We start from the raw sequence: 27,083 nt of genomic DNA on the forward strand, positions 1-27,083 counted from the left end.
GAAGAGCAAATTGAAAGATCGAGAATGGCTTAAAAATAATTGCTTGAAATAATGAAATATTTTATCATAACGACCATCTCCTACCGCTGTGCAATGCCAAATGACAAGGCGACACATGTAAATTAATTATAACCATCAAGCCTGGTATACTCCATTATATCATTAGCTTGTAGAAATTTTTTTTCATTTTTATATTTCACTTTTTTTTCTCCTCTAATACTCATTGAAGAATCATTAAAAAGTGCCAAGCTTGTGGCTTATTTATTACGTAAACTGCAAACTCAAATCAGCGCATCAGCGCGCGCGTATCCATCAAATAACTCGAGATCGTGAATTTTTGCAGGTGTTGAGCTTTCGCAGCCGCAGTGGCTGATTTGCCCGCATTGTCCGCGTCTGTTGGAGACGGACGAGTGCCTCCAGCGCCACTTGCGCAGCCACGATTATTCGAGGGTCATCACGCACGATCCACTCGGCCGAGCCCCGCCGGCCATTCAGCACAGATGCAATTATTGCGAGTACACGTCAAAATACACGTCGAATATACATAAGCACGTGAGGAGAATGCACAAAAAGAATAGCATCATTAGCAGAAATTAATGGTACAATACAGATAAATTACGATTTTTAAAGAGCGCCTCGATCGAAATCAATTAATTATAGCGGTTGATGAAAAACGTAGTTTAAACAATTTTTTTTCAATCCTATAAGACACCCTTTGTTGAGTAGACTTTTTTGTTTTAGGATGAAATTTTAATTACATTAGGATCAAGATTATTTTTTCTAACGAAGTATAATTTGATTTATTGCAGGTTCAGAATTATGGCCTGGTACATCGGTTTCACCATTTTCATCAACGAATTTGGTCTGTAAACAATGTGGAGCTGGTTTCAGACGACCAAACGATATGATTAAGCATAACTGTAACGCACCACCACGTTTTGGATGCCCTTACTGTCACTTGAGAGGAAAACAATCCTCAAATTTATACAGGCACGTAAGGAGATGGCACCCGGAATGTCCTGAGCGTATTATCAAATTGTTTTGATTTTGAAGAAATTGATAATTATTGTAATTATTTTGGTATATTTTCATCATGACTCGTTGTGAATCTCTAATTTTATTGAAAAAATCAACAAACCATTATTTTTTGCAATTCATCAAATTTATTACGTATTTTTAAAATTTTTGTACATATAGGATGTAATTTAATATTTTTGAATTATGTATGATGAACAACTGTATTTATTCAGTCATTAAATTTAAGAATTATTATTTAAAAACTAAATGCCTGTTCAATATTTCATGAGTTAGAGGTGTCATTTTCAGCAAACTTTTACAAAAATCTTTGAATTGAAAAATGGATGAAACGCAATATTTCTTCCCTTTTTTCTTCCTATTCTCCTAGCTACATAAAACATCAAGAAAGTCACAAACTTCACGTGAAAACCAAATGTGTAAAAGGATATTTACACAATAAAGAAACTTTTATTAACAAGCATATTTAATTTTTTCTAATTATTCATATATTTTGCAGGTTTCATCATCAATTCTTTTATATAATGGAAATAAGAAGAAATTGTGATAAAACATAAATTAATAGTATCACTTGAATTTCCGCAAGGAGACTTTTTGGAGGGATAAATATTATTAAATTAAAAAATGTATTGATTATTAATAAAAATGAAAGATGTTTGTACGCATTGAATCAAACACTCTGTATGTACCTGAAAATAAAAAATGTTACGTTAATAAATAATTACGAGCAAATGAAATGCATTATTGACAATCAACTGCACATTCAAATTAGTAAAAATTTTAGGTTTTTTAATAGAATAATTTAAATATTTCTCAGTTTGTTGCAAAATTACCCGCATTATTTCTCAAGCCAGTTACACCTATCTTCACCTTCACAGACGTGTTTTCGGAGTTCTTTGTATAGCTGTAGATGTTTACTTCAAGGTAATGCAAATTTTATTTTCCATTATATTTACTCAGTTTTGGTTAATTTTTTCAATCATAAATGTTATTTAATAGGCATATTAACACATCTATCACAAAAATTGATTCAACAATTGCTCACATATTTTGGCCATCAGTTTTAGGATATAGACTTGCCACACACACACTCATACACGTGCACGTAGCCGAAAATCATCATTAAGCTTTTTCTGAATACGAATCTCTCTCGCCTTGTGCCGATTAAACTGTTTTCTTCTTTTCTGGTTTTTCCCTTGCAGAGATCTATAGGATAAGCCTGCCAGAAGATCCGTCGATGCCGGATCCGCAATTGATTCTCTTTGAGCCGGACACGACGCCGCAGATCAGAAATATTAACTCGGCACCCGGTCGCTTTCCTTGCGGGCGCTGTGGTAAGGTTTACCGCTGGCAAAGGAATCTGACGACGCATCTGAGAATCGAGTGCGGAAAAGAGCCTAGCATTATTTGCCCGTACTGTCCCAGAAGGACCAAGCACCGAAACAGCATGAGGCTGCATATACGCCGAGTGCACAAAGTCACTGTTTAAATTGATTATTGATTATATATTAAAAATATATAATTTATAATATATATTGTGGTTGAGCATTTCAAAAAGTTTAATCAAAGTAGAATATTGTCAGTATTACAAATCATTATTACTATTTGTCTGTTTATTGTGCACTATCAATTTTAATTTTGTTCTACTTGTACAGTATTATTGATTGGTATGGCTTAATGTTAAAGCTGAATGATATTTTGAATATCGAAATTTTAGATAACCAGTAGAGTAATTAACGATGCTAAGCTGTGTTTGTGGAGAGTTGATTTCTTTTGAAAAAAGAAAGAAACAAAAATTATCAACTTTGTTTACCTTTTTTTCCTATGATGCTTACACGTTTGCAGATGCCCTACTATTTCCAATCGTAAGGCCGAGAGCACACGTCTGTCCACGCTGCGGTCAGACTTACACTTGGGCGTCGAATCTCAGAAAGCACTTGAAGACGGGCTGCGGAATCGTCGTTTGCGAAAGTCAATTCTCATGCCAGTATTGTCCTTATAAATCACGCTTAGAGGCGAGTTTTCTCAAGCACTTGATTTCCGTACATAATATCAAATAGAAAAACGATCGAGGGCAAATAAATGACGAATGAATGAACACACAAGCGCACCCAAACATATCTAAATGTAATTTGGATAGATCTTAAAATACGAAGGGCCATGTAAAAGCCTTCTTAGGCGAGTACTAATAGATAAGACAAACCAAAAAATAATTTCACGTGTGATTTTCAGATTGTCCTAATGTGATTTATTCAGTATTACGCGCACATAAGGAATATTACATGCCATTATATCATAACGAGTTCCTTGATTGGGAATGTTATAAATAAATATGATAAATAACTGTCACTTAACATTATTCCACAATTACTTTAAGCGGAATCGGACCAAAAACTTACAACTAGTTTACAGATTTTACTTAGATATAAAATGATATTATATGATAATATATTTCACATATCGATACATTAAAGCAGGCGATTTAATTAAAATTCAATGTATTTTATAACTTGATTGAAATATTAATTGATAAGATGAAATTCAGTACCAATGCGCACTATCATCAACGTAATGTTGTTAACATAAATGAAATAGATCGTGAACGAGAAACATATACGTGTCATTTTTCTTAGCAAAGAATCGAAAATCTCAGTCATTAACGAGTGAATTTAGACGAATGTTTTACAATTTAGTCTACAATATATGCATAAAATGCAATTGTATTTAATATGAAATATATCAACGTGTATCTAATGGTTAATTAATAAATATGTATTTGAATGTAATATTGAGTTTCAAATAAAATGTGCAATATTACAGCACTGGAGAATGGATTTTGAATTAGAACCTGTAGTGGCAATCATCTTCAGTTCGTTAAAGGTTTTATCATTTCAATCGAAATTTATAAATTTCTTTTCTATTTTAATTTATTGTTTATAAATATTTGCATTTTCATTTATTTTATAGTTACGTTTTTTTTTGTTAACATAAACAGATTCGAATACATCCAATTATTTAAATTAACAATAGTTTAGTTGGGACACTTCTTTATGTTTTCTACAAAATTTGATTCATTTCTCATTTATAAATAATTTTTTTAATTTCAGAGCGAAGTCAATTTCCAAGAAGTAGTCGGCGTAATAGTAAATTTGATGTGAAAAGTACATCTCCGGAAATTATAGACATGGCACTAAAAGCGGTACTGGGAGGTTTATCGCTCCGTACCGCCGAACTTGTATATGGCGTTTCAAAATCAACATTACAAAGAAGGAAAAAAAAAGTTGAAACCAACCCCCAGCCAATCGAGGGTGTCTTCATTATTGAATAAACCCTTATATATAAAACTTTTGTAAACACATTTTGCTAAAAGAGGAAGCTTTTTTTATAGTGGTTAGCATATAAAAGTATTTTTTATCATAAATGATATTTATGATACGGTCGATAATGATCGATGACGTGATGTCTCTTCCTTGCTGCAATAAGAAATAGCGCAGGCTTTAATTTTAGCGCTCTATAAACTTGTAAATAATGATCGTTATTTTTGCAATCTAATAAAGTACGTGATAGTTTTAATATTTGTACTTAATACTTGTTTTGCATCATTCCCTAAATAACAAAAATATAATAAAAATTTGTATCCAAATATGCTTACGTCTAACCAACGATACATCGTGTTGATCGTCAAGTTTCTTTTTCTCATTAACACGACAAACATTCCCTGCCTTCGAACTCACATAATATGTTTTTTTTCTGCTTGTTCAACAGGACGAAGAAAGTCAGCGTTAAAAGAGGATGACGTCGTCGTTTACCTCTGCCCCAATTGTGGAAAGCGTTACAACTATCATTCAAGTTTAGTACGTCACATAAAACACGAATGTGGCGTCGAGCCAAAAATACATTGCTCCCTGTGCCCTTATAAAACGAAGCATCGCTCGAGCCTCAAGAGCCATGTCATCAGCAAGCACACGGGCTTTTATAATCTACTGCAATGAGTATATTTTAAAAATGCGAAAAAATTTATTAAATGTTTTCTGTTATTAAATGTCTTAAAATTGCATTGAGCTTCATGAGTGCAAAATGAACGACCGCCTCTCTAGTCGCGTTTATCGTACAATACCAAAAGCGTGTGCTTTTACGAATTTATTTAAAAATTAGCCGAGCTTGGCCAAAAAATTTTTAAAGCACGAAAATTTGAAAAAATATGTAGCTGCGAAGTAGTGCATATTATACCATACTGCTGTTAAAGTATTTAGGATTTCGTTGTACACTGGAAAAACTAGTATACAAATATTTAATTAATTAAAATTAATATTTATTTGGAACAATATTTTTTTCAGTGTAAAAACGAAGAACTTGTTAAAGAAAACTATTTTTTACTAAAAATATTTAAAAATTAATTGTAATAAGAAATTATCTATTATATTTTTGTTGTGACCAAAAAGTGTATTTGTAAGATATTATCATTAAATATGCGTTTATTAACATACACATACGTATATATTAATGAAATTGTGACTACTTTTATTACTAATCCTTTATATTTTAGTTTCAGACGTATTTTCACGAGAATTAAAAACTTTGTTTTTTTTTCATACAATTAAACATGTCAAGCCGTAAGCAATTTTATTCTGCAAGTAGTTTTACTTTTATCGACGATTGGAAAAATTTTACGTAAAATTTTTGAATATTATTTAACCTTTATTTCTTTAATTTTTTTACAGAGTTAAGGTGGAATTTCAAAGCGATGAAATATGCATTTCTCATGCCATCTGCTTTCCAAAAAATGTGTAACCGTACATAAATTATGTCTAGAAAATGATAGGAATAACTCCTTACAATCATGGATGTTGTTACAATATCCTTTTTTAATAATTTATAAGTTATTAAGCTTTTAATTCGTCGGAATTAATACAATTATATAGTTACCTTGTAACAAAATAACAAATAATTTTTATTTTTGTACATTTAGATCCTTTATCTTGCTAATAATGGGTCATTGATGACTTAACGCTTATTATTAACTGGTGCTTTTCAATATAGTTGAAAGATATAATATAAACTAAAGTATATTAATAAAATTTACTTTGTGAATATTTTTTCATTTGCTACGGCTGGACCTGCATTAGGTGTAAGAACGAAAGTCGTCGTTTTGTAGTTACATAATCATGTGTACTAACTGTCACGTTGCATTTTTTGCATGTCTACAGCTTACCGTAAAACCTACTCCGGCGAACAAATGCTTGGTTATACCTGCACTAAGTGCAGCAAGTTCTACAAAATGTGGAGCAACTATCTCAAGCACAAGTGCGAAGCGCCCGAATTCAAGTGCCTTATGTGCCCGTTCGCAGCCTTCAAGGCATTTATCTTGCAAGCTCACCAGATGGAGCAGCACTTTTCTCGATTGACGGACCAAGTTGCCGAAAATCTTTCGAGATCCAACACATCTGAAAAGAACAAAAATTAATTATGAAACATTGCTGTAATACTGTTCAGATTGTATATTACATAGGAACAAAGTAAAGATCGCAAAAAATCTATTACTTTCGATAATTGCTGCTGAAATTCTATAAGACTGACTCAAAAAATTAGTAACAAGTAACTAGAAAATTAAAATTTTACATTATAATAAATTGAACCTCAAAAGACTGTAGTAAATTATATGTTCTAAACTTATCGCGAATAACTATTTAATGTTTAAATTATTAATATTTTTGTATATCATGTACTCAATTTCGTATTCCCTAAAATTTTTCGGATAAATATTCATTAACACTTCTCTAAGTGCCAATTTTATAATTATTTTATTCCTATCATATAGCCGTGACTAATTGAAATTTTTAATCATTCAACTGAACTTTATTTTAATAGTTCATATGTTTTAAATATACATTTTTTATAACTACTTCGCAGCCTCTAATCTTAAATATTAAAAATTATATCAAATGAATGTATTTTTCAAGCTTTAATAAATATTTTCAATGTAGAAATATTTTTCAAATTCTTTTCATGAAACAATATCGTTGCCTCTTTATGTGTCAATTATTTCATGTAATAAAATAAATCATAATGTTCACTGTAATACCAACATTCTTGATTTTTAATTTTTATTTTTCAGAATTTGTCTCGAGATAAAATCGTAGTATTTTTTGTACCTAAGGAGTGAAAAATTTGAAAGTCAAAAAGCACGTATAATACGTCAGCCAAGACAAAGCCGAAGCTCATAATCACGTACTCAGAGACTTTCTTTTTTCGCTACATAGGTACAAAGATACTTTTTTGTGAATCCCCCAACCTGAAGTATTATTTATATTTCGCTCGGCGGAGCAAAATATTATTTTATTTTTGGGTTGCACACGAAGACTTTTGTTTGATACCACTGTGTGGTCATTATATTGGGGATAATTAGTAGGTTGATTTAATGATGAATCGTTTATTTAATTTTTCACCTTTTTTAATTTCTCCATTATTCATAATACTATATATTTTTCAGATTACTGGTCAAGCTCCATCACTAGTGGGCCATACGATTCTGTAATACATGAAAATAATCAATCGGGGAAACGTTTCAAGTGTCCTAATTGCGATCGACGGTACTTGAGACACAGTACTCTCAAACGCCATCAAAGATATGAATGCGGACAGCCACGCAAGTATCAGTGCCAAAAGTGTTATAAGTGGTTCAAACACAAACACGCTCTTGAGGAGCATGATATTGTGCATCCAGGAGGAAATGGTCGATTTTCGTGTCGATTCTGCCAAAAAAAATTTCTCCGACTAAGTCAATTTACAGCACACGAGAAAAAATGTAAAAAAAAAAATAATAAATAAAGCCAGTTTATGAGCATCAAATTTTCGAAAAATCACTGATTCATGTTTATAAGCTGTGTAAAATATTGATAAATAAAATTCCGCTTAATAACATTTAATTATAAAGAGAAACATATAATAGTTTTTATTTAATTTCTTTTTATATCTTTATCTGGGAGTTAAAAAGGATAGGAACATTTTTTAAAGCAACATTGTTGACAATATACTAATTGAGATATTGCTATTTCAGGAAAAATTTCAGATTCTTCTTGAGAAAATGCGGAATTTATTTTTGGATTCAATCAAGCCAGTCTCTTAACGTTTTTTCCAATGATTTTTTAATCATTCGAATATAATTTTGAACTTTTCAAGCTTGCATAGTAACCTTCAGTGAATCAAATTTTTTTTTAAACTTCATTTCCCATGAACATTTTAATGTACCCGCTCATTTTTGCGTAACTGCAAATTTCTCACATAGGTCGATAAAGCTCTTTAAAAATATTAAATTAAAAATATTAATTTAAAAATACTTTATGTAGTAAAATTTTACTGCCTGATTATCTTCATCTATTTATTGTTCCTGTACAATGCAAAGCTATTTCTTAAACTTTTTACAATAGTAAAAATACACGTTATATTCTAGAATTCTGCTTTGATCGAAAATCTTTTAAAAATATGCTTATTATGCTTTTTATATATTACCTCACCTATCTTCTATCTAGTGCTATTCACCAATTATTTATCATCCAAAACTTTCGGATATAGATCCACTGACGCATAAGAAAACTATTCGCGGCTTTTCAACTAATCCATGCTGAAAATTATATGTTTCAGCTGAAGATTTAACAATCGCGTCTAGCCTAAAGTGGGCCGAGGCATGGCACAAGCTGGCCGAAAATGTGCCGTCGATTATCTGGCAGTCCAGAATGGCCCTAGCCAGTGGCAAAAGCCTTAATTATGAGCATAGCCCGACCAACTCGCCGAGTTTGAACGACGGGGGCTTTAGTTGCTCAGCTTGCGGCCGTGTTTACAAGTTGAAAAGTAGCTTGCGCAATCATCAAAAGTGGGAGTGCGGCAAAGAGCCTCAATTTCAATGTCCCCACTGCGTTTATCGGGCTAAGCAAAAAATGCACATCTCCCGGCACATGGAACGCATGCACAAGGAAAAATTATACTCAATGGACTCAATGGCTTAGACAAGCTCCATTAAAGGAAAACTGAAGATTAATTTAGATTATTATTTTTTTTTATTTTATCATTTAAATTTTAACTGTATGACGCCGCTTTAAGTTTTTTTTCAAAAACAATATGAACTTACTAAACAGTAAGTTAAAAGTGCAATTTTTTGGATGATACAACAAGTTTTGGCAACAGAAAGCTTTACAAAATTCACTGTGATACATAACAAAATTATTACCATAGATAAAACATCTGGAACGATGTTAAACTTCCCCCAATAGGGTGGACCCAAGGTCCGCCGTAACTCATTGTTAAACAAATGATTTGGGCATTACCGATATAAAGCGTTCTTTAATTTATAATAATTTTAAATTGATTGCTAGATTTAAAATCCAATCGATTTAACGTTCTGAGGAACTCAGATTTATTTCAAACTATATAATATCTTGTTTTATTTATTAGATTTAAAGTTTTTTTTTAGTTAATAGATCGATTTATGCATTTTCCACCGCAACAGTTCTGGTCAATTCAGTTCCATAGTTAAAATATTTATTAAAAATAGCTCTACTTATCGTTCGTGTGTGCGCTGGCCTTGCACTTCACTCATCACACCATATTCATGTACAAAGTCACACCATTATCATCACCGACATATTTTTTATTGTAAATATATTAAGTGATTCATTAGTTCACGTTAATTTTCAAGACTGATGTTAAATATTGCCCACACCAGTGGCGCATCTCAACATTCCTTATAATTTCTAAGTTATTTTAATGATTTTTTTTTATAAACTACGTAACAGTCGCCAGCGCAGCATGATCATTTATTTTACCCCATATTATTGCAAAGCAGAAAACATTTATCTGAATGAAATCAAAACCCCGCGTGTCTTTGATAATTTTAAATTGTAATAGCTTCACCGAAAAGCTAAAATTGGTTAATATTTCAGTAAGAGTGATTACTATCATTTAAAAAATGAAGTGCCTATTTATTATTTCAAAATTAAGTTTTTATTTAGTAACTTGTCAATGCAATACTTCTTTGGCAATGTCATAAGTACGTTCTGCAAAATTTTTTTATGCAGAACTCGAAATTTTAATGATCACTGTAGCCTTATTACGTGCCTTTTTGTAAGAACTATGTGTAGATTAAGCTTTCACACGATTAAAATATTTCCACGTAAAAAAACGTCAAATATGTATTTAACTTGAAAAAACGTAATAAAGGAAAAATTTTTTAAATTTATCGATTATCATTACATCAGTAGAGCACTTGATTGAACGCATCCAGAATAAATAATGTTTTCAACTATGTTTTTATCTGATTTTACATAGACATTTTTTTGAGGATACTCGAGAAAGATACTCGGAAAATGAAAATATTGTTGAATAATCATTAAAATTTCAAGCAAATTAAAATTTCTTTTGTTTTTTCAGGTCTTAAGAGTCTATTTTATTATCAACCAATCGGATGAGAATAATTAGCCAACAAGCTAAACAATTTATTGATTGAAAACCTTCTTTCACAGAAGTAAGAGACATACGTGCATTTTGTTCAACGGAATCGATTAAATTTTGATTTTGTCATTGATTATTAGTTTTTATCATAAAATATTATTGCCAAACATATTAGATTGCAGTAACCAGAAGAGTTTATGAATATTAATATATTGAACAAAAAAGTTGTGCTTATTTTTATCATTATTAGTAGATCTCGTAAATCCATTTTACTAACTTCTAATAAACTGCCTCGTTATTTTATATTTATCATATCATCATTAATTGAATCGTTTTCTTTTTTCAGATCATCAGTTCTACATGCAAATCACAAACGATATGCTACCAGTTTACAAGCCAGTACCGGAAAGAAATTATTTTTGCGGCCAATGTGGCCGGGGCTATACTCGCAATGAAAATCTTTTGCGCCATCAAAGACTCGAGTGTGGCCAGTCTCCTACTTATTTCTGTGATCTATGCGATAAACGATTTTTCCGACGATATGAACTCACAAAACATAAAAGACTTAAGCATCATGTATGAATAGTACGTTAAATTTGCCAAATAAAATTAATTATTTATACTCTACATTAAATAAAGAGTAAAGGTTTTGACTGATGAAGTATTAAATTTTATGTTCATTCATTTGAATCGTTGAAATTTTACTGAAAAATTATTTTAGGTTTATCATATAAAATAAAATATCATTAAAACATTAAAACAAAAAATAACTCATCAAAACATCATTATAAAATATGATAAAGTAATAAATTATACAATAGATTGCTACTCGTCGACTCGGCGTACTCGCAATATTTTTTACATCATTTTGATTTTCTGTTTCAGATACATTTTATAGCTCTGTTGCTCCGGGAGAATTAAAACTTCCACCTCCAGTCGTCAAAAAAAATGGTCGCTTTTATTGTCCACAGTGTGAAACGTCTTTCACTCGTAAGGACAATCTGCTATACCATCTGAAGTATCAATGTGGACAATTACCCCGGTTCTGCTGTCCTTACTGCGATTACAAAACTAAACATTCGCCGAACGTAAGGACGCACATTCGCAGACGTCATTTCGGCTACAAAGTTTATCTGTTCGACAGCTTAAAAAATATTGAAATTTACTGAACTATCTTACGTTATCTTTAAGAGTTGGTGCAAAGAGAAATGATTATATGTTTACCACGTTCAAAAATGAAGGCATTTTAAAAGCGTAAGATTTATTCACTCGTTGAGCTATATTTTATTAAAATCAGTTTTAAGTATTATTAATTTTAACCAACCTAAAAGTGTTCATCTTTTGTGCATTGCCGAATAATTAATTTAACATTCACTGTAATACAGGGGAAAAAGTACAAGACATTTAAATTTATGTAATTAATAAATTATGTAAGTAATAAAATTGAATTCTATCTCAAAGTTTTTAAATCTTCCAGACATGATTTTAAATTTTATGCAGTATAGTTTCATTAATTGTATCAAACTTAATTTTTCAGTTTGTCATCTGCTGCAGCTCTGCTATGTTTTATCATTAATTTTTTTTTTTTAATTATCTTCATTTGAATTTTAAGTCATTTTCATGTGAATACATCAAAACTGTCATTTTAAGCAAGGCGAGATTTTAAGCCGATGTATAAGTATGAATTTACGAACACATTCTAACGATCAATTTTTTTTTCGATGAGGTGTAGGGACCTCCACAAATAACAAAACAAAGATTTGCTTTCCCTTGGCGTCTTTTATTCCATAATACATATTTTTATATTTAAAAAAATCCTGACTGATAAACGATATTTTTCCTTATTCAGACTTCGTCACCGAAGTTGCCGAGACAATTGAGCTATCCACGTCTACGCAATCCTACGAAGACGTCCTCGCACAGCCACAGCCGTCTCTAGTGCTTCCGCAGATAGTCGCACCGATCCCGACGACCGCTAAGAATTCCGCGCGTAATATCTGCCACCAGTGCGGAAAGTCGTACGTGCACTTGACCACGCTGAAGCGCCACTTGCGTTACGAGTGCAACAAACCGCCCCGTTTCTGCTGCGTCTATTGTCCACAGCGCTGCAAACACAAGACCGATCTGAAATCGCACATGCTCCGCTGTCACAAGGGCCAAAAGCTCAGCTTTTTCATTTGCGACGACAACGAGGCGTAATAATATGAAGACATTCACGTCTAATTACTTGTTTATAAATTATATTGTACAGATTGAAAATTAAAGTTTTATAGTATATAAGTTGTTAACGTACGATAATAAAGTATTTCAATCATCGATGATCTTACATTTAACTACGCTTTTCTCGTTAATACACAATTGTCATCATGTAAAACACTCATGTAAAATTAAGTATAAAAACCGCCGATCGAACATATCCAACTAATCAATTTTATATATCTTCAGTTTCAGGGTCGTACGACGACACGGGAGAGCAGGGCTACAGGCTCGTTTATAGCGAAAATAATCAGTGTCCTCAGTGCGGAAAAATGTACGCTTATCCGAGCACGCTGAAGCGTCACTTGAGATACGAGTGCGGCAAGTTGCCCGTGTTCGGTTGCCACTGGTGCGTTTATCGCTCCAAGAGACTGGACTCGCTCAAGGCCCACGAGGCCGTGTGCAAAATGAAAAAGCATCATTATCCCAACGCAAATCTGTGATTCGATGTACATATTAATTATAAAATTGTTGAAGACGCTCGAAGACGACAGTTCGATCGAAACTTAATTGTAATAGGAAATAAAAGAAAAAAGGCACGAACAAGACTGGTTTTTTTTCAATCGCACCGCCCTCGAGAAACTTTTGACTTCACAACCCCACTAATACTCATATAGCTGAAAATTAGGAAAAGTAAAAACCTCGATAATCAAGTTGTTGTGCTCACTCAGTTCGACGTGCTTTTTCAGATCCCCTCGCCCTGGAGAGTACTCAGTATCCCCCGATACGGCCAGTGGAACGAATCTACGTGGACTACTCGGGAAAGCGCGGCTTCGTCTGCGATCGCTGCGGAAAATCTTACGAGTATCAGAGCAATCTCGGCCGGCACAAGCGCTACGAGTGCGGCGTTCAGCCGCGCTTTTCTTGCGCGTACTGCGGTCAAAAGTGCAAGCAAAAGGCTAACATGCTCAAACACATTCAACAGGTACACAAGAACATGAAGGTCAAGTTTAAAGAAAATTAGCGGGACAATTCGAACGTGGCGCTGCCAGACAATCTCTTCTGAAGACGTGTCAGTTTTAACGCAGTCGTTGCATGTACATTAATAGTAAATGTAAATAAAAGAATGCAGTTGCTTTTTTCTCGAAAATGCAGCTAGAAAGAATAAAGACGTATGATGCAAACAATGACTTGTTTCTTCTTCATTACAGAAATACATTAGGACAGGGCATGACTTGTTACGTTTCATAATACTTATCAAAAATCATGGTGTTTTCATAAATTGTCATACTTCAACAACTGTATTGTCAAATTTTTTAACTCATTAATTATCTTTATCATTTATAGTTTGCAATAGTTTCAGGTAATTCGAAGATCAGACCCGTGCCTTCGTTAACTAAAATCTCTAGACCTAAACCTAAACCTAGCCACGTACGTGACTTATTTAGATCGGAGATTGAAAATGACCGCAGCAAGAGTGAAAATGTCCCTAACGCGAATGAAAATGTCCAGACCAAGGATGAAAATATCCAAATCACTTATGAAAATGTCCGTAGGACTGTAATAACTTCTGTGCCATCACTGTACAAAGGTATAAAATAGATTCAAAATTATTAATACATAATAAAAGAAAAAAATGCAGGGTGGAGATGAATATTTGATAGCAGATTTTTCTTTTGAAGGAAGGCATTGTACTTTGACCACATTGGAGACCATACTAGAAATATTAGAATTACATTGTAATATTCATTTCTACTTTGGCTTTAGCTAAATCAAATGGCACTATGATAGATATTTATGTAGAAACCTACAAAAACGCAATAGTTGAGGGCTAAACTTTTTATGCTACTGTCTTCTAGAGAGCACAAATGAACATAAATTAAACGATCATAATTGAAATTTCGAAAACAATTTTTGAAAAAAATTCTCCCTCTGCTACTGCGTTTTAGTAAATTGTGACTCATTTATTGAATTTCAACTCATTTATTGAATTCCGATCAAATACAGGACACTTATTCAGTTGCCAGGCCCGAGACTGCGATAAGGTATTTGCAACAAGAGAAGAACAGATGAATCACATGTCCTTCATGTGCCCAAAAATGCCCAGATTCATATGCTGTCATTGTTTTTACTCGGCATTGGATTGTGAAATAATCCAGAATCATATAATCAACACTCATCCCGGTTTGAGAGTCTCATATTTATGCGTTACCGAAAAGGGACAAGTTATCACGAAAATGAAATGAAAGCAAGAAAATTAAAAAAAATAATCTGTTAATAACACGCTGGCTACGAAAGCAGATTATTTAAAATTATTTCGAATTTAGAAACTTAATTTTTATATTCATTACAGGTTATGTGAATTTGACAAAAGAGCTATTATCTTAAACAAAAGTATTAAAAGATTAATGTTTTATGACGATTACGTTGTGAGCTCAAAATATTAAGCTACACGTTTAAACGGAGATAGTTGTGAAAAAAAAATTGTGTCTGTCCTCCAATTCCAAAGATTGTATTTTTTGATTCATTAAAATACAAAATGTATGAAAAATCTTGAAATGTTCGACTATTTTGGTAAATAAGTCGAATAAAAAAGACTGCTGACAAAGTGAAAAATCATCATGCAATACTAGTCAAATAAAGCTTTGTATTACGTTTTTATAGCTTTGAAAATAATTAGAAATAAAATTCATCTTTACACTATACTTATTTATTTTACTTTTATCTATCTCTTTTATCTATCTAATTAACACCGTCGCTGTATCAGGTTTAACAAAATGTGTTTGAGTGTAACAAAAAAAAAACATCACAATCTACCAATCTCTGCATATTAACTACGCCTATCTATCCATGCCTATATCTTTCCATGCAGTCCTAAAAATACAACTTTCCTTGAAGTTCTGCGTCATCCGAAAGGCTTCTTCTGTGATGCAGGGTGGAGATTCCACGAGTACCTGTTGTTTTTTAACGTGTTAATTTAAACTCTGCACTCTAGCTCTAGGTTTTACAGGCGAAATTTCAATAAAATAACTGTCAAAATACGTGAAAATAGTGCATCTTTCAAATTGTCACTTCATTCAATCTTGTCATCGGTCTTATTTACAAAATCATTTTGTTTGTAAACATGATGTCATAAATTCATCAAAATAATCGTATATCATAAACCTAGTTAATTTTGTTGTCTGGCATGAATTATCCCACATTGACTCATACTTTTCTTTGCTCATTAAATTTGATTTATAATTTAAAAACTAATAATGTTTAATCATTGACTTTTATTAACGTGGAAATATGTTTTTAGTAGGACTGCCAAGCTTCAAATGGGAACACCTAATCGAAACGCCAGAAACACGGAAAAACAAAAAAAGACTAGAAAGGAAGGTCGAAATAAAATACGTCGTTGGTGTGGAGAAAAAAAAGACTTGTAAAAAAGAAAAAATGGCCCCAGACGTCGTTACAAATATCGATAGGACCAAAAACCCGAATATTCAATATACGAACATCTTAAAACTTGATAAAAATACGATAAAATTGCCATTCGGATGTCCGTATTGTTCTTATTGCTCAAGAAGAACTCCTAGAATTTACGAGCACATAAGAAAGTTTCACAAAGATAATAAAGTCTATTATGTAGATGTTTAAAGCTTTAATTCTATTTTCCTTGTAAGTCATGCTACTTGAACAAATGTTTTTTATTTTTTATTTGAATTATTCTTCCAATAAAATTATATTTCTAATTACTCGAACATTGTTTTAATTAAAAATTATGAGCTAACTATAATATTGTAACTGCACGTTCCCCCAGCTTGTGTGTCTAATAATTAGCTCGATCAACTGTCACTTAAATGTACCATATTTGACATTTCATTGAAAATTCGCTAACTAATTTTCTTTATCAATTGATTTACTTGACCCCGTTCAATCACTGAATTAAAAAAAAATTCGATTGAAACGGTTAAATTAAATCAATATTTTCATACACTATCATCAAACTTCAAAAGATTGCAATGAAATTTGGACAACTCTGACGAATTCGATTTTTTTTTTCTTAGTTCATCGTAAAAAAAGGCGGCCTGCTTCAGCATTCAAGAATCCACGAGCGTTCACGAGCATTCCGCTGAGCCAGACCAAAGCCATCATGTCCATCCTGCCGAACCCGCTCACCATGAAAAAGACAGTTTCCAAGCACTTCCCGAATCTTTCTCCCGAGGTGTCATTGGAAAAGGTCAAGAACGTGAAAGCCAAAGAATCAAGCGGCAGCAATGACGCGACAGGCGACCGGAGACGATCTACGACACGCAACGTCGATTATAGGGAGCGATCGTCTCGGTCCCCCGTACTCGAGAACGGCGCGAGAGTAATTAGAAAAAAATCGAAAAAAGATAAAAATAAAAAGCGCGGTAGGCCTGCTAAAAGCCCCAACTACGGTATACCCGTAATAAAGGTAGAGAAGAAAGAGGACGACTTCATTGATGTAGTTGGCTTAGAGCCCCGTGAGAGAAACGGCGATAATCGTAAGAAACGCGTAGGCAGACCGCCGCGTAAGTTGCCGCTCGATAATAAAATTGTTAAGGTAGAGGACTTATTGTCCAAATTAAAAACGAGAGATTACGGAAAAATGAAAAAGAAAGGACGCGGCCGGCCCAAACGCCTTTCTAATACTCTGCCCCTTGTCAAAAGTGAAATAAACGACTTGAAGCTAAAATCGTCATACGTCAAGCTTACCAAGCTTGTGGTTCCTGAAAAAACTGACAAAGGGCCGCAACAATCCGAAGCTTCCGTCGACGCGCAACCCGAGCTTCCATCCGATGGCGATTCTGCTGTCGTCAAGCCTGATAATCCTGAAAATAATCCTGATTGTAACATTTATGAAATAGCCAACGGTGCTAGCGTGGAGGAGGTGAAATCCTCCGACGAGGCGGGTAAAATCCCAAAAATTTTTATTAAAAAAAAGAGCCCATGTAATTCCAACGTGAACGTGACGATAAAAACTAAAAATGATTCTAAATGATGTAAAAACTTGAAGTTCAAAATATCTCATGGCTCTTTTTTACATTGTGATTGATTATTTATAACAATTAGGTAGTGTTTAGATCTTTTTTAAATTTATCATCGGTAACGAATCCATGATGTTACAAAAATTATAATTAAGTTAAGTAATTTGACAATTTCATTCATTTATTTTTTTTTTTCGGATTCCATGAACAAAAGTTATATTTTCATATAATATACACGTATACTAAATAATATTTATTAATTATTTAAATAACATGTGTTTTAATTCATGGTTTTCATCATTTTTGAAGCCAAAAAAGATTTTGATAATCTTGCACAAACGAGAAAAATGTTTAAATCTCAAAATAAGATTGATAAAAAGCTTTATAACGCGTTCAGCTTTAAATTTTGCTTTAAAATTTAGCATTAAAATTCTAAAATTTTTGAATCTAATGAAACTTCTGCAAAGAGTTTCAAATTTAATATTTTCTAGTTTAAGATAGGGTTATATTGAAACTTATATTCAATATATTTTTTATGTCACGTTGAATTTTAGCATGTATTTTCAATATGTGGCTGTTAAGAAATTGTAATTGCGACAATTAGCATGCGATGTTGCGAATTATGATTTTTTTTTCTGTCCAACGCACACCAGCAGCCAAGAAATATGACCAATATTAAATATGTATGACGTAATTGTAACTATGCATTTATTGGAATCATTGAATAAAGTTTTGTCAACTCCTAATCCTCTCTTTAACAAATTATTCAATTAATAATCTCATATACTTTCTTCCAACTATCGCAAAAAAAAGCTAAAGCCAAATTTTGTTCACTAACAACTCGACGAATTTTTGTTTCTGTTTTTCAGATCCCATCGCGATCGACGACACGACCGTCTGGCTGCAGGAAGATTCGTCGTCGGCGGCGGCGGGGGGCGCGCTGAACTTCACGAGCTACTTGTGCAAGAACTGCAGCGCGGGCTTTCGTCGCGTCGCCGATCTCTATAGGCACAAGTGCGGCCCGATACCGCCCCGATACGCCTGCCCGTACTGCGAGAAGCGAGATCACTACTCGTCCAACATCAATCGGCATGTCAAACGATGGCATCCCAATATGCCCATCAAGTTCTCGAAGATATTCTGAATTATTTTAACTAATTAATTTTTCGTATTTTGATCATTTTTTCAATTATTGTTATTTTTAGACGAATAATCGATTTTTTTATGAAACGAGGAGTGACAAATGATCACGAAATTGTGCCTAGTCCTTAGATTTATTGCAATATACTAAATTTAAATGTAATTATTTTACTATTCAAATTCAAATATAAAAAAATGTCGGTAAAATGCATTCTTATTTGTACAGTATTATCGATTTTAACTCATAAGAATCTTTTCGACAATAATTAAAAATTATCTCACTACTAACAAATCGTATCATAATTTTATATATTTTGTACGTTTTATAAATTTCGAAAATCATGCCTGTAAATAAACAATGAACTACAGTTCTAGGGCCTTTTTTCTTTCATAAAATATAGCTCATAATATTCCGCTGATTTCCATTCAAGCTTCAATTACACCCTCAACTAATTTACACATTTTTCTTTTTCAGGTTCAACGAGCGCAAACTTGTATTACATAGTTGACCCGAACAACGCCAAGCCTTACCAATGTATGAGCTGCGACAAGCGCTTCAGTCAGAAGACCACCATCACCGACCATTTGAGATATTTTTGTGGCAAGGGCCCGCAGTTCAAGTGCAAGTACTGCGAGCACAAGTCCATCAATTCGTCCAATATATTGCGACACTGTCGCGTCTGGCACAAACGCGATAAGCCGGCCTACGTCAGGCTATTCGAGAAAATGCGCAAAAGAAAAAAATAATGAAATAATTTTTTAATAATGACGATAGTTTGTATAATGTAAAAAATAAATAAGCACAACTTGATTATAAAAAAAACTGATCAATAATCGTAATCACACCTTCAACTAATAACAACTTTTCTTCTCGTTAGATAGTTTATCGACAGCCTTTTAGCCAGTATGATTTTATTTTAAACGTTTAAAACAAAAATCCTCCCACGACGCCTTTCTTCTCTCGCAATACTAATTCGCAATGTCGCTCTTCCGTTTTCAGATCCTCTAGCGCCCGAACATCCGGGCTACATACTGCTGTCGACCTCCTACAAGCGCTTCCAGTGCCTCAAGTGCAATCGGCGCTTCAGCCAAAAATCGACCATGATCGACCATTTGCGCTACTTCTGCGGCAAAGGCCGCCAGTACAAGTGCCCGTACTGCGAGACCCTCGGCCACAGCTCGTCCAATATTTATCAGCACGTGCGACGCCATCATCAAGGCAAAGAGCCGAGGGCCATCAAACTGTTTACGAAAATTCGCCACGCGGCTTTCATGCCCGACTCGTCATAATCTTTGAGCCCCCTTGTTTTTTATTGATTCGAAACGAACTATTGCCAAGCAAACGTTTTAGCTTAAATTTTGCGTTTGTCAAGTTGAGGGGCTGATTTTTTTAAATACTGACTTGGTGTACTACGTTGTGAGGCAGCTTATTTTTGTATCGAAACTTCATTTTTATTTTTAAATAATTAAGCATTTTCCGACAGTCTTCAGCTCAATTATGTGTACAGATAACATAATTATTATATAAAGTAAATTTTACACATTTAAGTACTTCATGTGTTATGGGATCATAATGTTTGTTCAACGTCGATGTACATTATTACTTTAGAATGCAGAATTAAAAATTCAAGACATATGACAGATTAAATTGTTACAATCAGACAAGCCGCTATATAATGAGTATATAGCATAGGTCAATTATAGTCGTCGAAGAAATACGGTTCGACTGATAAAGTTTCCGAATCGTTGTAACAAACTATAGCTTCAATTTTGGAAATTACATGCCAATATAATCTCTAAAAACAAAGTTGTCGCTTTATTTGTCACCACACCTCCGCAATACAATTTTGGTTTTTGTACGTATTTTTTTTTTTTTTTTTTTTAACTCTCATAATGCGTTTTGCTCGCGCGCCACCGCTCGCCACCGTAACACTTTTCACTGACAATTGCATATTTCATTTTTCAGGTAGCCGGGCCTACGCCGCTCGACCAACGAGGCAACCCAGACTGGCCCAGGGAAACAAGCGACACCCCTGTCCGCGCTGCTCGCGCACCTACAAGCACCGCAGCCACATGCTGCGTCACTACAAGTACGAGTGCGAGTCCAGTCACAGATTTCAGTGTCCGTACTGTCAGCTGCCCCTGAGGCAGCGTACCCAGGCCTGGCGACACATCAAGCACCTGCATCCAAATCAGCAGATGTACTGCATCGACGTGGCCACAAACACCACCCTCGTGCGCTCCGGCTGGTCGAATAACTAATTTTCAACAAATTATATATATACAAGTGTTGTTATTTTGTACGATATACGATGTAAATATCTAGTCGCGTTTTCTAAAAAAAATGAAAAAAAATTGCAATAAAATTGAGAGATAAACTTCTTTTCTAGCTCTAAGACTCGTTACTCAATGCATTAATACTTTTTAAGCCATTACTTTACAGGTTTTAGAGAAAAACTAATTCTGTAATAACATACGAAATCATCATCTTACAAATGCATTAAAAAAATCATAACCAATGGAAAGGACTTACTTTTGCACGATGTTTAATGAAGCACAATAATTGCACTGCACATGGTACAAATATTTCCTCCACTCTAAATGTTGTGCACTGAAACTCTTCACTGGTCTTTACTGCAAAGGCTCGCACAATAATAATAATATATATCTCTCAGCACCACGCACCCGTTGCCAAATTTCATGATTTGCTTCTCAAGCTTATACTAACATTTATTATTGATTCTATTTTAATGTAGCGATGTTGACGATCGAACGCGACGACGACGATAAAGACGCCACTGAAGAGCTGAACCTCGAGGACGACGGCTTCGAGGATCTCAAGCACACCGACTGGGACAGCGAGGCTCTGATGACCCTCGAGAGTATCGTGGAAAAAATCGACTCGATCGATACGTTGAACGATCAACCGATTACGGCCAACGTAGACGACGACGAAGACATCGTTATCCAACTGCCCGTAGAGTCCGAACATCCAGCCGAAGAAACCGCGAAAATCGTCAGCGTTGAAATTACAGCCCCCGCAGCTTCGGTAAGTGGCATCGAGAAGACAACGAGCGTCGCGGAGATTCCATCGGCAGAGATGAAAGCGGAACCGAAGAAGAAAGCTCGAGTACGGCCCTGGCGCACCAAGAGGCAAGCAGCAGGATCGGTCGGCCCCGAGCCCGCCGCAGCTGCCAAACCCAAGCAGTCCAAGCCCCAGGAGGCGCGACGCGAACGAGCCAAGGAATTCTTTTGCAGCAAGTGCCATCAGGGCTTCACCATGAAGAGCAACTGCATCCGCCACGAGAAGTACGAGTGCGGCCAGAAGCCGCGCTTCATGTGTCCGCACTGCGGCCTCAGGTGCAAGCAGACCTCGCAGATCTACGTGCACATACGCCGCAAGCATCCCAACGAGGAGATCTACGTCATCTCCGTGGAGAACTCGAGGGACAAGAAGAAGGCTCGTACGTAGGGATGGGGCAAGAGCGGATGGTCCTGGAGCAAGAAGTAATTGCTCCGGGCGCCGTGCCGCTGTCGCCTATTATCATGATGATAAAACGATCGATATACTATAATCCTAAATTCAGGAATTGCACATTTTTTCATGAGTACAAATCAACGTGAATATCAAATTTTTTTTCCAGAGAGGAGGAGATTGTCCTTGAAAAAAGGAAAATAAGTATACTTAATATTTTGAAACTTGAATTCGTAACGATGGTTGTGTATTACGAGAAAGTTCGAGGTGCTGATTTTAGTTTTTGGCGTTGACTCGTGTGATATTTACTCGAGTATAAATTGAGAGCAAGTGTCCAAGACAAAACTATATTGCAATAATCGCTAGGAATATTTACCAGCTTTACTCAAAAATGATCTGTTAAAAACAGATGGCTACGATTAGATAGCTGTTTATTTACTTCCAGTGCTCTTACTTAAACATATCATAATATCTATAATATAATATATTATATACAATGTACTCCTGTGGTGGAACGCTTAAAACTTCAATTTTATGAAATATTTAACTATTTACAAATATTAACCAAGTGATTTACAAAATGAAAGAAAAACAATCAACCTTTATGGAAACAATAAGTCTGATTCTTTTTTTTTCATCTCAAATGTGATTCTTCGAAGATTTTGTTAACTACATTTATACTTCCAAACTTTTGTTAAGTTTTCTATATTTTTTATACTATAGTTTTGAATTGCTTCATACTTCCAAAGTTCGCAAAGATAAGTTGTTGAAAATATTTCATCAAAATTTAAATGGACAATCACAAAATATTTGTATTAGAAGGTATTTGTTAAGTTGTTATTATATCTTTAACATGTGGTAAAAGTATCACAATTTATAGGTAATTGGTGTCTACTATATTTTACCATTTACAATAAGAAAATGTGGGATTTCACGTCAACTCTCTTTCTGCGTCTTGCGTGGCACTAGGAGAAAGGAGTGAAATGCCATATATGTTATACTCCGGTGTTTAGTGTGCTTAAAAAGACTAATATAATAATGAAACATATCGCCATGCCTTGGAATTTTGAGATTACAGTTATAATTCGTAAATATATATATAGCAGCAAACATGACTGAAAAGAAATACATATCAATTTATAAATTAGCACTACAGTTGACTTCAAGTCAAATAAGCACAAGTTACTTAGCATCTTAATGAAATTAATCCTGACTGAAATATCAGCAAAATTGAGATATTCTAAAGAATACAATTATACAAATGACTATTAAATGTCCTTATACCCAAGCTATATGGTGATTGATAGCTAGTAATATAAAATATAAGGTTCGTCTCGGTGGATGTATTATTTCTTAGATTTATGCAGCAAATTATACAAATTTTATGGACAAGAGGATTATTTATGGTGATTGTTTTTATATGTGTTTACTCGTGCTCTCTAATGTATAATTTAATGGTTTTTTTTAACTTGGTGCCAAACATATACGTATGTACTTATTTTTTTATGAACATACTCATATAATTAGTCTGTTTAATTTTATTTCGTTGTTTTATTAACTTTGTTATCAAGTCAAACGTTTTACTGTTTATTTCATTAAATCGAGCTCATTATATTTTGATTATTCAAGGATAAGAGACGACGATTTAATGATCAATTCAAAGTTATCCTGATATTATCAAAACTCAAAATAGTAATGTAGTTTTGATGTTACAATAAGAGGTTTAAAAATTTGTTATGTTTTTATTTACTAAATTGATTAAATCGTAAAAGTAAATATTTATACCCAGTGTCAGATCCAAGAAGCTTTAAATTCAAAAAATTTTCAAGTGGTATAAATTATATAATGCTACAATCTACTACTCATTAATACTTCAATCTTGGGTGTCAATTTTATAAATGTACCTAAAAAGTAGACAAAAAGCTTTTAAAAGGATTCGTTAACATGTAATCGTTCTTAATGATGGAATCAATCAATAAATAAATGTTACCAAGCCGAATAGAATTTTTTTCTTCAATCTCAACATATTTTAAAATGATAACAGCACTCGTAATTATTAACTGAATCACTTACATACAACTAACATGGTGTTTTTTTATTTTTCAGGTCAAATTGTTTAAGTAAATTGCACTCGCCCTGCAGCTTTAAAGACGTATAATGTGGATTATATAAGCTACGATACTTTGCGTTTCGGTCGGAGTCCTCCACATGCAAAAAAAGAAGATAAAAAATTAATTACATGTTAAAGCTAGTTTACAATCATACAAATATTTTAAATGTATATAATACGAACAAAAAAAGGCTCATCGAAACTGAGCTATACTCATATCCTTGAACGAAAAATACAGCTTTTTAATTTCTTCTTTCCATAATTCAAACTTTCTCATGTGTCAGTTTCAGTGTGTAATCATCAAAAAAATAACAACACTTCATCTTAATACAAATGTCTTGGTTCAAGTGTCAAAAACTGAAAAAAGCGCACAATCTCTCGTCGGATTGGACTAATCATAGCAGCGAAACGCTTTTTCTCTTTTGTGCTTGCAGGTACAGCCGCGAGCAAACGAATCTTTTTGAGATCCGTGCCACGGATTCTGCGTCACCGTGGGTCTCGCGAATGTCACTCCCAGTTTCAGCAGCCTCAACAGCAGCAGCAGCAGCGCGAAACGATCAGCGTACCCAAGACCAAGTCAGATCGGAATTCCGACAGTCACCCCGGCACATTATTAGCTTGCCCGGACTGCGGAAAAAAATTTCACACGGAGCAAGGTCTCATCCTGCACATAAAGTCGCAACACTATAAAGAACGCGGCATCGAGCCTGAACCCAGGTCCGAATGGTTGTGCTCGTTGTGCGGAAACATTTTTTCCAATAAAGGCAATCTCACTCGCCATATAAAAACCCTCCATGCATCTTAGAATCTCATTAAGGATTGCTTATATTTGTTCAATTTTTTGATACTGTATGTTTAAGAAACTTATAAGAATGAAATTTTTTTGTCAAGAAAAAAAATCTTAATATGACACACCACACGACTCGACTTGTACTTTTGTTTAAACTGTCGCCATAAAATGTAGTCAGTAAAATTATTATGAAATAATAAATTTTATTTTTTTTTAGGATTAATAAATCTTCATTGCAATAAAATATTAAAAATCACTCATTTATTAGTTATACATTTGTTTGTCAGAAGTAACAAAAACATCTCATCGTAGTACAAATGTGATTGTTCACGTATAAAAGTTGAAAAAAAAGCGCACGACTTCTCTTCGGATCAGACTGATCATAGAAGCGAAACGCGCTTCTTCTTTTCTGTGCTTGCAGGTATCTCAACTTCGACGTTTCATCGGCGTGTCAGGTCAAAATACACCTGCCTGGACTGCGATCGGACTTTCGGGATCAGAGCCGAGATGCTGCGTCATCGAGAGCGAGGAGAATGCCAGTCTCAGCCTCTACTGAAGCAGATGAAACACAAAATGTCCCAGATTCTCAAGATCGAGACGAATAATCGAGAGCAAGGAGAATGCCAGTCTCAGCCTCAACTGCAGCAGCAACAACACACAGACACCCCGATTCCCAAGATCGGGACGAATAATCATGTTACGACCAAGTCAAATTATTTCCTCGGCCCATTCTCGTGCTCGGTTTGCAGAAAGACCTATATATACCCTATGACCCCCGATGGTCACAATAGAGACTTCGGCACTGTGTGCACATTCTGCGAGGAAAAAATGAAAAACAAGGTCATTCGCTTCATTAAGACCCGTCGTAATTCTTAGAACGTCGTTACCTATTGCTTAAATTTATTTAATTTTTTATAATATGTTTGGTCATTTATTCTTAATATTAGAAAAATATATTACGATTTTTTTTATGCGAACTAAATTAGCTTTTTCCTTGAGCTGTACAGAATTTTTCTTGTCACTGTGAAATACGAATTAATTAACTTTTTGGGATACACAGCAACCAGCTTGTACCCATATGTCCACTATCAAATAAAGCCAGTAAAATTATTTGAAAAAAAATGTATCATATTTTTAAGGATCAATACATTTTCATTTCAACGCTTGTAAAAAATAGATATATATGAATTAGATATATTCGATCGTAGGTTACTAACGTTATATTTCATCGTCTGCACGACAAACGCTTGTGGTAACTAATAAATCATTCGAAGCGAACAATTATTTACTGACCAAGGACTTTTGTTCTTTTTTTTGCAGGTTGTTACTTGCCGCTGGACGAATTAGTTAACGCGCGGCGAACGAGGCACCGGATCGACCGCAGCCGACCGTTCATGGTGTGCCAGAGCTGCGGGCGAACCTACACGCATCGACACAATCTGCTGAAGCACATGAAGCACGAGTGCGGCGGACAACGACACTACTCCTGTCACATATGCCACATACGCTTCACGCAGAAGAGCAGCGTCAAGAGACACTTGGCCTTTAAGCATTTATCCGGAGTTTAATGTTAGCTCGAAATTATGTTTTTGTATGTGATCATATACCCATTGCGAATAAATGATTTTTCTATAGATCGATGTGTATCATTGAGCAAGTGATATGCGAAAATTTGCAGCCTCCAGTGACGCACTATTTTAACAATATGAATCTATTTACAATATTTCAGTACCCATACATTCATACATGCGCTTAAAAACTTCATGTGACTAAAACTCTCATTTATTTATTTATTTATTTATTTACATTTTTTAATACTTTTTACGAATATATATCAAAATTTTCATTCAGCTGAATTAACCAGTGGCTCTCTCGTCTTCTTTTCCTGATTTCAGA

The 27,083-nt window shown here is 34.2% G+C and overlaps 4 protein-coding genes across 5 annotated transcripts in view; all 4 read left to right on the forward strand.

Annotated features, from left to right (window-relative positions):
• LOC106649543 (longitudinals lacking protein, isoforms A/B/D/L) overlaps nt 1–5,042 on the forward strand; it is a 112,718-nt gene extending 107,676 nt beyond the window's left edge. Inside the window, exon 7 of one of the 2 annotated variants that reach the window (XM_023457584.1) lies at nt 4,801–5,042. In XM_023457584.1, coding sequence (XP_023313352.1) covers nt 4,801–5,027 — 227 coding nt within the window. In that variant the 3' untranslated portion in view covers nt 5,028–5,042. Of the gene's footprint in view, nt 1–4,142; nt 4,379–4,800 lie in introns of those variants that run through there. The other variant, XM_023457588.1, reaches the window with a different exon arrangement.
• A 5,933-nt stretch (nt 5,043–10,975) lies between these two features.
• LOC106649547 (gastrula zinc finger protein xFG20-1-like) lies at nt 10,976–13,399 on the forward strand. Its single transcript, XM_014366993.2, has 4 exons — nt 10,976–11,064; nt 11,365–11,643; nt 12,329–12,674; nt 12,851–13,399. The coding sequence occupies exons 1-4, from the start codon at nt 11,058–11,060 to the stop codon at nt 13,176–13,178; spliced, it is 960 nt and encodes a 319-aa protein (XP_014222479.2). The 5' UTR covers nt 10,976–11,057; the 3' UTR covers nt 13,179–13,399.
• Nucleotides 13,400–19,007: 5,608 nt separating this feature from the next.
• On the forward strand, nt 19,008–21,074 carry LOC106649518 (zinc finger protein 271-like). The gene is made up of 4 exons (XM_014366958.1): nt 19,008–19,032; nt 19,288–19,542; nt 19,813–20,031; nt 20,779–21,074. Exons 1-4 carry the CDS (start codon nt 19,008–19,010, stop codon nt 21,072–21,074), a joined length of 795 nt encoding a protein of 264 aa, XP_014222444.1.
• A 496-nt stretch (nt 21,075–21,570) lies between these two features.
• LOC106649517 (zinc finger protein 585A-like) lies at nt 21,571–26,755 on the forward strand. Its single transcript, XM_014366956.1, has 4 exons — nt 21,571–22,276; nt 24,832–25,128; nt 25,609–26,052; nt 26,508–26,755. The coding sequence occupies exons 1-4, from the start codon at nt 21,571–21,573 to the stop codon at nt 26,753–26,755; spliced, it is 1,695 nt and encodes a 564-aa protein (XP_014222442.1).
• The last annotated feature ends 328 nt before the right edge of the window (nt 26,756–27,083 follow it).

Source organism: Trichogramma pretiosum, unplaced genomic scaffold, assembly GCF_000599845.2.
Source record: "Trichogramma pretiosum strain Unisexual culture from Peru unplaced genomic scaffold, Tpre_2.0 scaffold43, whole genome shotgun sequence".
NCBI lineage: Eukaryota > Metazoa > Arthropoda > Insecta > Hymenoptera > Trichogrammatidae > Trichogramma > Trichogramma pretiosum.